General features: G+C 45.5%; 1 protein-coding gene across 3 annotated transcripts in view; it reads left to right on the top strand.

Moving 5' to 3' along the window:
- The first annotated feature begins 205 nt into the window (after nt 1–205).
- Nucleotides 206–13,671, top strand: part of LOC129380648 (venom metalloproteinase antarease TserMP_A-like) — a 62,028-nt gene continuing 48,562 nt past the window's right edge. For 2 of the 3 annotated variants that reach the window (XM_072285123.1, XM_072285122.1), the window contains exons 1-2: nt 4,806–5,004; nt 5,939–6,031. In XM_072285123.1, coding sequence (XP_072141224.1) covers nt 4,875–5,004; nt 5,939–6,031 — 223 coding nt within the window. In that variant the 5' untranslated portion in view covers nt 4,806–4,874. Of the gene's footprint in view, nt 2,226–4,805; nt 5,005–5,938; nt 6,032–13,671 lie in introns of those variants that run through there. The other variant, XM_055062309.2, reaches the window with a different exon arrangement.

Raw genomic sequence — 13,671 nt, 5'->3', positions numbered from 1 at the left:
GGGAACTCGATAGCAACAACTTTTGTAATGTAATATCAGGTACAATATAAATTGCTTTATAGATGGCCGAGTTAGCTTTCATTGATATTTCATAATCTGGTAATATGTGGTGCTTGATGCTACCGCAGAATAAATCGAAAAAATAAGTGGGAAACCTGCCGCACTGCCATGATTAGGAATTGTCGGTATGAACAATATGAAGTATATGTAGGTACTGTGATCGCGCGGGCTCATAAGGGCGCCGAAATGTCTATGTTCGTTTTTTATTAATTTAGAAAATATTTGTTTACTCCTGCTTACGTATGTATCCCTCTAGCCAGGTGATAATACGTTGAGCTCGCGACAGAGTGATACGAATATGTGAAAAGAAAATCTTTTCAGAAATTTATGACAATGAATCCCAAAGCGAGACAGTAAATCAATTGTATTCATTCTGACTTATCGCTTACATCTTGCCTAACGTGGACAACCAACTTGCAGGAACGGTAACACAAGATGAAGTGTATCCAACAGTGATTGATGAAAACATCTTAGAAGGCACTATGACGCTTTCAATTGATTCAAGTATTACGTTAACACTGCAAGAATCATCCGCTTTTGCGAGCACTTTCAGAGTGATCACTTACGGTCAGGATGCCACCGATGAAAAAGAGGTGAGGTTTTGTATAACATTCAACATATCTCGGTGAGCATAAATCTCCTTTGTGTGTACTGTTAGGCCTTTATTTATGCGTAGTAGTACGTGGGGCGCGCGAAAACTTGCTTAAAACGGCACCAGAAATATTTTATGCTCTAGTAGTAACTTAGCCTGCTATAACTGCAAGAAAACCAACTCTCACAATGAGAAGACGCTTTTCAAGCCGAAGAAGTCACAAGAACAAAGAACGTGTGGACACCACTCTGAAATTTCCGCACAGGCAAGTGGTGACGTCAGCCTTTTTTGACAGCGTCTGCAGGTGCATAGTTTATCTTGCAGCACTGAACTGAGACCACATTGAATTCCAAGTAAGCCAAGTAATTAACAAATAATATGAACCATTTGATGAGTTCCAATGGTGAAAAAGGAACAGAAATAGAGTTTCAAATTTGTCACATTATATTGACCATCCGGAACAGATTCTGGCAAGAAGTTGATTAATGAAAATGTGATTGTATGTAGTGGTAAATATTGAGTCCACATTATGAAATTTTAGGAGAATATGTAGACGAGGTTTATGTGTTTAGGCTGAAATCTCCTCATCTGCGCCCTTTCACGCCCCCATCAGTGCCATGGCTCTTCCTTTAAAAAAATATGCGGCGATTTAGGCCCTGATTCTAGTGCCACAATATTTCTCAGTGACCGCGCTAGAAGCAATTTATGCGTGGAACGTTGACTTGCGAAATATCGTGCTGTGCGCTACCGTTACAAGAAATTGGGATTTTTAACAAACTTTCACGGGTCTATACTGCCCTGCGACAGGTGCTTGTATGCCTTCGTATATTTTCTCAAATGGTGCACTCAAAGTTCTGAAAGGCCCTTTGACGCATCTCAGAGGTGAATGATTTTTATCTGGTCTCACACGAAGAAAATATTTTAACAGTTTCAATTACGTACATAAAGCATGTGCCTAGTTTTGGAAATATACATATTGTAATGCAATATACAATCCAGACATATGGTGTTGCAGTGGTAGGAAAGTAAAAAAACAATAAACACGGCTATAGTGAAACGTATAGTAAATATAAAACCACAGTTTTCTGCGTTAAAAAACTTAGAACGTGTCCTGTAGTGTCTCCCCATGCACGTTTTTCCGCTAACTACTGGATAAAACGTATAACAGAAATTCGCGCAAGATACAAGGCAGCAATTTCCCACAACTCAAGGTAACTTCAAGTGCGCATCGTTTTTTTAAGCATACTTTATCGTAGAACAATGTTGTATTAAAGAATGACTCACAATTCTTTTATATACACATGAAAAATCACAAGGACCGTTCTTCTCCTGTGCGAAACATAGGCGAAATTTTGGGTGAGTGACAGAGAACGTTAACGCACTCCGCTCGGCCCCCAATTTTTGGTAGCCATCATCCATTCTCAACACTCTCGTCATACCAATGCCATAGCCAGTCCAACACCTGTCTAACATATTTTTGCAGCTTAATCTCACTGAGCTAGGTGCGAAAGTTTACGCAGATCAACGGCGCCAAGCTGTACTGCTGGTTTCTCGCGACAACGGAATACGAGTGGTAAGTTGTTTCACCTTTGAAAACTGTTAGCCCTACAACATTTGAACTATAGGAAGCAGCGTAGCCACTCTCGTCGAGACAGAAAACTAAAAAAAAGAAACATTGGTGTTCTGCCCATTGAAGCTAGGCTATGTGCATCTAGAACAAATCTTGGGACATCAATTTCTCAATATTTCAAGTTTATAATCACAACAAACATGCATTGTGACCTCTTGCATCTTAAAAGAATATATAAGCTTACAATTCGCAACATTCAGAAAAACAACTATTGCACTGCGCCAATATTGCGCCGTCTAATGCGTACAAAGTTCCGTCAAGCACATATAAGTAATGATATTTTACGGGAGATCACGTTTATTTTAAATGCAGCCGTTTTTGAGTGGTCAATACGCATTAAATATTAGATAATGGGAGCAATAGGTTAGCAGTGAATCCATTCAGTAATAAATGAAATTATGGACACTGAATATTTATATTGCACGAGCATTTCCAAATTTTTAACCATTCAAGATTACAAGACAATATAAAATATAGTTCATATTCAACCACTCAATTCGGCAGACCAAGTAGCCCATCCTTCTCCGTTAAGTTGTATGCTCTTTTGTGCTTATACCTCGTAGTGGAAGACGACAATAAACCTGCCGCAGTTGCTTAATGGCTATGATGTTCGATTGCTAAGCAAGAGGTCGCGGGATTGAATTCCGGCGACGGTGGCGGCATTTCTATGGGAACGAAATGCGAAAACACACGTGTACTTAGATTTAGATGCACGTTAAAGAGACTGGGGTCTCTTTAACCAGGGTCTCCGAAGTGTGAGACGGAGACACTACCACTGAGCCACGAGTTCGATGATTCACAGCAGGAAGGGCGCGCCTCTAGTGAATGCGGTGTTGCCTTAGAAACGTGCCGTAGAAACTTATACTGCGGTGTATATCGGTAATTAGAGCATGTAACTTACAGAAGTCACAGTTACACGAGCAGCGAAGTACGTTTCTGCACAAACACAGAAGACCCCCTCCTCGCAATGTGCGGCGCTGCCCCGACACGCGGCGCGCCACTCGCCCGCTTCTCCCCTTCGAGGGTTTGAGCGTACGTCACCCGAACCCTCGTGTTTAGGCGACACGTCTCCTCTTTCCGCTCACATCGCGATTCCTAGGTGCAGCGTCCGATGCGGGACGCCCCTGTCGTGATCGCTGCACAGTAGCGCGTCTGATGGGAAAGCGTCCCCTGCGATGTGTGCCGAGCTGCTTCCGAAGAGTCATGCGTTTGCGTGGTGTTCCCAAGCGAGATAGAGGACGACACCATCGAGGCGTCAGCCCCATAATCGCGTCCGCCTTCATGGCGCGTCGCGGCCCGGCTGTCCGTGCCGATCACGACGTTTGGCTCGCGTAGATCGTTTCTCCCTCCGAGACACCAAGTTTTTTGGTTCGTTCCGCTTGCTCAGGCGCACGTTTCGTTGCCGCGCCGAACGCTGCGTGTGACTCAAGAGCATGCCGAGCGTATGAGCGGGCAGTGCTAACGGGGTAGATTACGCTATCGCGTTCCACTCTTGAAGGCGAAGCATAAGCGTCATCCAAGTTTTTTGCATCACAGAGGGTCATAAATGAGTGGCGCATGCTCAATGGCACATAACAAGTTTGCCAAATTTGCGTCATTGAGGAGCGGTGCATACCTAGTACTATATACACAGTGACCCTTGTTGGTCCGGTCACAGGTTTCAATTCCATTTCCCTCAGCACACCAGTCTAATGCTCATAGTAATACAGCATGGACTGCTCACTGACCATTGACAGCAAAATGGTTAGAGACTTAGTTTCGAAATTCGAAAGAAAGAAATTTGAAAAGTGAGACGTTGGTGCTAGTGAGCTTGCACCTACGACCCCAGGCTCAGGAGCCCAGTGACTTACGCACTAGGCTAGACCACTAGGCGTGCGCACTCCACTTGATGATGTCATGCTATTTAGACCAAAATTTCCGTTGCCAAGCCGGGAGAGACGCAAGTGGTGACTTGAAAATAACCGCAGCTTGCACGCGAGCATCCCCGTTAGATTCTATTTTGTTCGGGCAAGGTACCATGACGTCACGGATCGAAATGAACCGGCCTTCTGCTATCTAGGTGGTGTTCGCCAAGCGTCTCAACGCGCTCGGCTGCCCGTGAGAAATTCATAACTCGAATTACTGCTCAGCGGTCCTCAATTGGACATTAATGCTTCCGCATTCACAACTCATAAATGCTTAGGTGTCCTTGAAGTCGAAAATCAAGAAAGGGGCTGACAGACGGAATAGCACACTGCGGTATAGAGTTTGTAAACAGGCATAAGGTGCCTCAGAAAGGCTGGCCAACGTTTCGATAGGAGGACCTATCTTCGTCAAAGGCGGCCGCGTCATCCTCGGCATGTTTGTTTTAGAAAGTCAATGCAGTGACGTCACCTGATTTCGTCGTCGTGGCGGCTGGTTATAAAGGCAGACTTCAGAGGTAATGAGCGCTGTCACCCGACATCTGTGAGTGCCAGCGGGGGAGCGGGAAGGTGGGGAGAAAAGAAAAGAAAGAAAAGCAGAGAGAAAAACTCGGGGGAGACACCGTGGGGGGACATCAACGGGGGGGACACTAATGTGTCCTTGAATATATTTAACACTGATTTATGTCATATGGTACATTTTCAGACCGGAATGATCGGCGTCACAGCGAGGATTACAGTAAAGGAGGGCGGCGAACCGAGAAACGACAGCCGAGTTGCTCATAAATTATTTCGCATCGATGGAGCGCGCTCACGGGAGGGTACGTAAGGAAGAATCAGTATTGGTCGCTATATATATATATATAGATATATATATATATATATATATATATATATATATACATACATACATGGTGCTGTTTAAAATCTCTCCGTTATTCTTGAAAATTGCTGTTTGCCAAACATTGTCCAATTACATCCATTCCAAAATCGAGTGACGAATTACATTGGCAAGTCACGTCGCCAGGTTCTCCAAGGTGTAAAATGGCGGTTTCGCAAAATTGTTCGTTAAAGAACCCTGCACTTCTACGAAAAACTTGAAAGCCCATATCTCAAGCCTTCTGTCATCCTCAGAATTTGTTCCAAGTGGGTATGTCATGCAATTTCCCCAGCTATAACTGGTAATATACGATATGTACTGGAATATAAATAGAAAGAGGCATATCATTGCAAACTTGTGTTCACTAGACTAACATGCTTTTCAATGTATTCACCAAAATACATAAGACTTTCAGAGAAATCAAGTTAAAATCGTGCTATCTGCAACAGGAATTTAAAAAAATTCTCATTCATAGGAAACATCTCATAAACAGGGTAGACCACTGCACAAATTAGGGTTTACCTGAAAGCCTATGCCGGAAACGAACCTAGGAGCTTTGAACCCACGTCGGGCCCAGGGCGCATTCGAGCGCGTAGCAGTCCTGTTTATCGTATCTCTAACTTCGAACACTCTTAAGAATAAATGTTGCCGCCCTCAAATTTTGCATAAGTGGACCCTTTTGCTGTACAGGAAAAGCAGCTCTACTTTTTAGTGCTCGGTGCCTTTCTTTTGTTCAGTACCGGTTTTATATTCCCTTCATCTGTCTACATGTTCCTTCTATGGTAAAAGAAGTACTTGGCACCGTTTAATGACACAAATAGCTTCGATCTTTTATGTAGCGAGCACTTATGCGAACATATTTTTTTTCCTTCCAGGGTTCTCTAGCGAGAAACTGCCGGTTGCTGAAGCAGATATTGCTAAAGCAGGGAATGCCAATGTAAATGCTCGCTGTGCAACTTCTACTACCGGTGGGCATACCAATATAAATAATTTGTAATGTTTACAAAGTATGCGGGAGCAGTAAATGTACACAATGTGTTTACATAGTGTGCGATTATAATTAGTTTTGTATGCGTCTACCCTACCGTGCGTTAGTCCACTGAAATTTCGCAACGATCGCGCTGCCACGTTGCTATATTATCCAAAGAATAACCGCGAAATAAGTAAAAATGGGAAGCAGATATACCACTATCATAAAATTCAGCTAGAAAATGAAAATCGTCAGCAAACGCTTAAAAAAGCAAGACGTAGGAAGACAGTACAGAAAAGTTAAATATAAAATATTACGCAATATACCGGTACGTACATATCAATATTATCTTTTTTCACAAGCCAGCTCAGTTTTGCGGCTACAGCCCCCGATAAAGATACATTGCAGACAACTTAAAGGCTTAAAAAATTATTTAAATGCGGTAACATTTGCGAACGTTTCTCTTACTTAGGACATTATGATCTCTGTGCTTGTATGTGAGTATGTCGCGAATAGTACTGTGATTCGAAATACAAAAACACAGTGCACTGTATTTCGTAATAATGAGGCCTGGGAACTACCTGTAAGACCGCACTAAATGTGTTGTGGGCGCTGTTACAAGTCCTAGGTAAAAGGTTGCGCTTAACTAAGTTTCGAATTTTTATGGTTCCCTGCGCAAAATTAACTTGAATGTTCGTGAGAAGGCTTTCGAATTATACGTTAGGAATTATTTGAACGAATATTGCGCATTTTATTGAATAGCGATACTATATACGTTTAGAACTAAATAAGGAAGAGTCGGTGAAATGAGTCAATAAATTAATAGTGTGTGCCTTTCAACAAGCAAAATCGTTTAAAAAAATCAAGGGCCAGACGAGTTTGTTGAGTGTGGGATACAAAAAGCAGAGCATAAAGGAAAAAGTAAAGTAATAGGTGCAACGAGGATGTTGCTGACAAGTGATTTTAAGGCGAAAGCCTTTAGTATCATTGTTGGCGGTGACTTTGGCGAAACTGCGCCTTGTAGAAAAATGGCCGACGTCACAAAGGGTAAAAACACGTCAAAACTGCTCGGATTGACGTCACATTTCCAAGGGAGGTTCCTCTGATCAAAGTAAATTTGTGGCTTTGAAAAGAAAATTTGGGACATTTCGGTATGGGTGGGAATCGAATCTGCGCCTCCGGCGTACAGACGAGTACGCTTTCCTGAAGCCACAGCTGCTACACGGTTCTCGCTTAATAAAGCTGTGCCTAGTGCGTGCATCATTGCACTCGGCACGTCGCATTCATCTCGCTCACTAGCGTATGCGTCATTGTGGGCGCACGTGACGGTGCGGAGCAGGTGGCGCCACGTCATGAGAGTATGAAATGAGCGCGTTGATGACCTTCCGAAGTCTCCAAACGGCATAATGATTTGGCATTCCTACAAATGGGCATTTTAACGTGCCTGTCGAATTATAAGTTTAGTCATTGCTGTCGCGCCAGGTGTTGTGCAAGAAAACGGACGCGGGCGCTCTGCACATTGACGTCATAGCCGGAGCGGCGGCGGCGGTGTGCGACGAAGGAGCGTGCAAGCTCTTGCGGCTCGCGACGACTGCAGTGGAAGTATGCCTCTGCTGAAGAAGCGCCTGCCGCTGCACCTTAGTCAGGAGGTCGCCTTAGTACTACACGTGTACTTACCATCGCGTCTCATTAAGTCTTGCAAGAAGTGTAGCCCCGATCATATAAATTAATGCATTACCATTATGTCTTTCAAAGAAGTCGAACCCCAACTGTATAACTTCATCTATTGCCAAATGTGCCGCAAGATTTCGCCTTCTTTTTTTAAAAAAGTGTAACACCTACCGAACTTTTTTTTATTCGGAGAGGATCCGGTATTTACGCATTTGTGAACAAATAGATATAATATTTTGTATTACGGTCAGGTAAGCTAACTGCTTGGAAGATTAGGGCAGCATCATTCCAAACCGCTAGCCTTAAACAACAGTCTCTTGAACACGCACTGCCATCGTATCTGTGTGTTCATAATTTTGTATTCCAAACTGGTGTCACAAAGAAACCGTAAAGACAAAGTGGAAAGTGCAGCTCTGCGATACTGTCAAAAACCAAATTACTATCAATTTCTGTCGTTGAGCCACAAGAGAGATATATAACTTTATTTATTGACCCTTCCCTAATGGTCGAGTTTGCAATCTGTGCATTTCATGATGCATGCTGCTAACCAATTTTGAACAATATCGCTCAGCGCAAAATGTGCCATTCTGTATCGGAAACTTCTGAAATGTGATGATGGGCCTATCTGTTGCTTATCTTGACATTGGTGGTTTAATAATCGGATTGCGAGCGCAGCGCAAACACTGGTGTACATTGCGTGGTATTGGCGGCGAGGAGTTACGGAGTCGCCATCTATCGGAAGCGCCTCGCTGGCGTAGTATGAGGGATCCGGCGACGCGCTCCTCATAGGTTTTGCTGTCAGCGCTCACTAAAAACAACGCGCGCGAGCTCCCCGGACATTTCTATAAGTACTTTCAAAACGAGAGAAGTTTTTTTTTACTGTCTAAATAATAATCTTAGGCAAACTGAAAGCACAGAATCGTTTACAGATGCTATCTCTTTACCGAATATGTACGGTAAACGCCACTGCGCGTGGTCGCCGTGATGCAGTCTCCCGAACCGGCTTCTTGCGTGAAAGGCAGGTAAACGCCGAGAGCAAACTATGTGAAATATGTTCTTATAGCGTTTGTATAACTAAATGGAGCGTAATAGCATGAAGCCATAATGCAGTGATCGCAGAGGTTCGCAGCGACCGACTGCGCGTCTGCATGCTTGTCCGCGCACTGTTTCGCTTTCGCCGCGTGCGCGTTTTCGCACCGTGCCATGAGCTTTAGGCTGCAGGATATGAGTATTTGACAGTATACAAGCAACCATTGTTGCGTGGGCGCTATCAGAGCTGTTCAAAAATAATTTCATTGTAGAGACTTCGACGCCTACGGGCACTGTGATGTGCCGTCGCGACGATTCAATCTTTTTTTCTTCTAAATTCTTGGACGTTTCAATATTATTTCTCGAGTTGCGTCGCACTGTATGGTTATCGGTGTTCTCAGCGTGCGATTTTCCGCTGTTTCTTTTTTGTAATCCAGTGCATTAATGCATAACACAAACATGACCATATGCCATACTTTTTTTTAATGTGCTTCTTACAGCTCCCTTTCCACTCCATTAAACTCGCCAGTATCTATAGCATCGACAAGCTGGGTGAGCGTCTCAGTGCGCGTTTTCCGAACATCGCAGACCCGGCGCCGTAGCAGGAATCTTCCTCGCGTCTGTGCTTGCTGCATACCCGAGTTGTAGCCGATGGCTGTTTGCCAGTTTTATCTTTCGCAAGCCAAGCTTCACGCAGCTTCTTGTCCTGCGGCTACGTGTGAATAAGGCTGACACCGCGGGCTCCGTTGCATGCGTCCGGCACTGCGGCACCGAGCAGTAGCCTACCATGTTGCGCGCCTTCAAAGGCAGCCACTACCTATTGTACTGCTTTCAAGCGTTGTAAAGGAAACACTCGAAGCGGGAAAATATCGCCACTAAATGAGGGCCGCCGCGTACGAGGGAATTTAAATTCTCGTTTTCAGCTCGCTTCGGTGCTCCCGAAGTAGCCGACGCGGACGCTATGTCCACGTGATCCCTAATAGCACGTCACGCCGACGGTGGCGCCAGCTTTTCCAGTGGTGGAGCTCGAGGCCAATAGAGGTTACATAAACAGGTACGAAATGCCTCAGAAATGCTGGCCACTGTTTTGATACGTGGACCTACTCTAGTCAAAGGCGGCCTTGTCATCCTCGGCGGGTTCGCTTTAACGATTCAATAGTGTGCCGTCCTGTCCGGTCTTTGTCAGCAGCGGCTGGCGTTAAAGAAAGACACTGAAAAGAAAGTAGGTGCTCTAATTTTCTTTTGTTGGCATTGTAGCGGGAAGGGCGGGGATGAAAGATGAGAAGTGAGTGGGTGCTGGGGAGGTGGCACCAATAACAGAAAGACCAAGAAAGTGGCTAGCGGGGTGGTTGTCGGGGAAGTGAGAGAATGGGAAGCCTGCGGAGAACTGGGCAGAAACCATAGGTGCAATAGGCGGCATGCATTTGTGGCATTAGAAGAATGGTCTAATCAGCTGGTGAGCAAGGGAGCAACCGTAGAAAATGAGGCCAATGGGACGTCTACGCTGATCCACCGAGGTTAACTTTCCTTTAAGAACGAACCCGCTCCAATAAACCACGTCTGCTTCTCACCGCCTCCAGTTCTTTCCCAGAGAGTCTATGTCACCATCCTAATACCTCCGAAAATATTGCGCCGCACTAGGCCAGTAAAGGCATTCGCTTAGCTCATGTCCCATCGGTTACTCTGGTGCTGACTGGCTGAGCGGACCATTCCTCTAAAATCACAAATGCCTACGATTCTAAAGGTTTCATTCCAGTTCTCTGCAGGCTTCCGATCCTCTCCCCTCCCGCCAATATCCCCCCTAGCCTCTCTCTCTCCTTTTGCGGCTGCCAACTCCCCTCTCCACGTTCTCGTCCCCTCATCTTCGAACCCCATTCCTTCCCCAAGGATGGCTAGAAGCGCGAAATACACCTCTAATTTTCTTTTTTTTTCACTTTTTCTAGAGCAAGCCACTGCCTTAAACTACACCACCCGCCCTTACCGTGCTAACCAGCTAAACCTAACGCTCCCGAGAATCACAAGGCTGCCTCTTACAGAGACAGGTTCACCTATCGAAAAGTGGACCAACCTTTCTGAGACACTTTATTCCTGTGCACGTAACTTTCATTCCACTCTATCTCTCTGCGTCCATCTGGATTTAGGCGCAAATACCAGCACTTACGCGAGCACGAACGATCACGCTCGACAGCTCATTTTAGCCGTGTATAAATAGCCGACGCTTCTGATCCGCGCATCAAGTTTGCACGATCAATGAGTGTGCTCCGCGCTATCCTTGTTCTGAGCGTTATTTCTTTAGCTGGGCACATGTTCGCTCAATAAACAGCTAGTTTAGTGACTTGCTTCGCGCCACTGTGGCTTTACACAGTCATTACCGTGCGATACTGTGAAAATGCGTGCTTCTCAAAAATAGACCAACAATGTAACTATACGCTCAGCTATCGATCCACTTGAGTTCTCGGCAGAATGCCCCTGTGTTTCGGCTATTTGTACATATTGGAATTGCCAACCTGTATAAGTCGATAGTGCCAGTACAAATTAATACAAATCTTAACTAATCCAAAATATCGAAGTGCAACTCTCCATAGAACTGGTAGCTCCGCTGACATCTTTTCAAGGCGCCTTGAGTTCTCTATCTCCAACTGGCGCGGCTGAACATTGTCTTGCCGTACCATCAGCTTTGTCGGTTGGAAGGGGAGAGGGGCGGTCTCTCAAACAGTTCCTTCTTGACGTTTCTACTGAAAGCTGCTCTTTAATCATAAGACTTTGCAGAACACTAATAACGACAGAAATCGCTAGCGTGTGTAAGGCGTCGTATGAGACGAGGCACTTCATCACAGGTTTTAAATCATACACGGCAGTGCCGGAATAAATTTATGCGTTGATGCTGCTTTGTCTGTTTAGAGTATTGGATGCTCTAAGCGATGTTCCGAGCAAACATGATGTCGGGCAAACAGTCGATCACTTTGATGGCAATCAGTAACGGTATGACCGAGTGCTTGGTTTTCTAAGAAAACGAACCTTTAGAAGTAGCTTGAGGTATTCAACGCGTTGAAGACGAAATGTAATAGCTTAATGTACCGAATGTGCACAAGAATTACCCTGGGTAAACAGCAAGCTAAAGAAAATATGTAGAGAGAGAGAGAGAGAGAGAAAATGATAAATGAAAGGTAGGGAGGTTAACCAGGACTGAGCCCGGTTGGCTACCCTACGCTGGGGAAAGGGAAAGGGGGACAGAAAGATTAGAAAAACAAGAGAGAGAGAAAGTCCACTGGAGATATCAGTCGGTCACTCAGTCCGGATCACAGACGCTGACTCAATCCGGTCGCTTTCGAATATCGCAGCCGCGCTTTTGTGGCCTTTTGTAGCTGTGATATGCGAGGCCATGATCCCAAGATCTAGTTCAAGGTGAACGGCTTTCCATCTAGCTGATTGAGAGCTGTGCAGAGGTCTTGCCTTTCATTTTCATAAGATGGGCAGTAGCTCAGTAGGTGTTCTATGGTTTCCTCGACCCCGCAGGCATTGCACTCGGCGCTATCAGCCATTCCAATCAGAAATGCATAAGCATTTGTGAATGCGACGCCCAAACGTAAGCGGCACAGCACTGTTTCTTCATTTCGCGGAAGACCTGGTAACAGCCGCAGTTGCATAGAGGGATCGAGGGAATGCAAGCGATGGTGAGTGAATTCAGGTGTGTGCCACTTCTCCAATGTCAGAGTGCGCTAGCTTGCCTAAGTGTTGGGCTGCGTCGGTCCGCGATAAAGGTATTGAAACAAGGGTTGCTCCCTCGTGAGCTTTTCTAGCAGCTTCGTCAGCGAGGTCGTTGCCGGAGATACCGCAATGACCAGGCAGAGACTGGAACACGATGTCGTGTCCTTTCGCGATCATGTGATGGTGCATTTCTCGTATCTCCGACACGAGTTGTTCACATGACCCGCGCCGAAGAGATGCCAGAAGAGATTGTAAGGCCGCCTTCGAATCGCAGAATATAGCCCACCGATTAGCCGGTTGGTTATTAATATAATCAACGGCACCTAGGAGGGCAACAAGCTCCGAACTAGTCGATGTTGTCAAGTGAGAAATCTTGTATTGGATGCTTAGTGAACGGGATGGTGTAACCACTGCGCTGGTGGAGCTGGTCTGAGTGGAAGAGCCATCCGTATATATATGTACTCGATCAAAGTAGAAAGTGTGCAAACAATCCAGAGCTGCTTGCTTCAAGGCCAAGGTAGGCAGGTTGGTCTTCTTTCTTATCCCTGGAATCGTAAGACGCACGTGAGGTTGTTTTAAACACCATAAAGCTGAGGTTGAACGTGCAGAGGGTGTGAAACCCGATGGTAAGGAGGCACGATGGATGTTCACCTTGTTGGAGAAGGACGCCTGTGGTCGTCGTTCTGGCAGGCACGCAAGAGAGCTTGACTGCATCCGTGAAACATGACGAACATGGGCTCTAAGCGTTTCGGTGCTACTGTAAGTCGTGATCGGATGGTCTTGAGCCAATATAATGGTTCCAGCTGTCGAGGCGCTGCGCGGAAGGCCTAGGCAAACACGTAGTGCCTGCGCCTGCACGCTCTGAAGTTCTCGAAGATTTGACTTGCATGTTTTAGCAAGCACGGGGGAGCTATAGCGTAGGAATCCGATGAACAGTGCTCGACATAACTGTAGCATGGAGCCCACTGACGATCCCCATGTTTTGCCGGCGATGAACTTGAAGACGTGAACAATAGATGTGAGCTTCTTCTTTAAGTGGGCAACATGAGGGCTCCAAGTGAGGTCCCGGTCTACGATGACGCCCAAAAACCGGTGATTTCTCTTGTAGGAGATAGGCTGACCATTGATGCATACTGGATAAGGAGTCATCGTTTTTCGCGTAAAAGCGACTAATGCACATTTTTCTGTTGAGATGGTAAGGCCTTGTGTGTGAAGGTAGTCAGATGCCTG

Source organism: Dermacentor andersoni, chromosome 10, assembly GCF_023375885.2.
Source record: "Dermacentor andersoni chromosome 10, qqDerAnde1_hic_scaffold, whole genome shotgun sequence".
NCBI lineage: Eukaryota > Metazoa > Arthropoda > Arachnida > Ixodida > Ixodidae > Dermacentor > Dermacentor andersoni.
The sequence above is the reverse complement of the archived record's forward strand: the minus strand, read 5'-3'. Positions and strand labels throughout refer to the sequence as shown.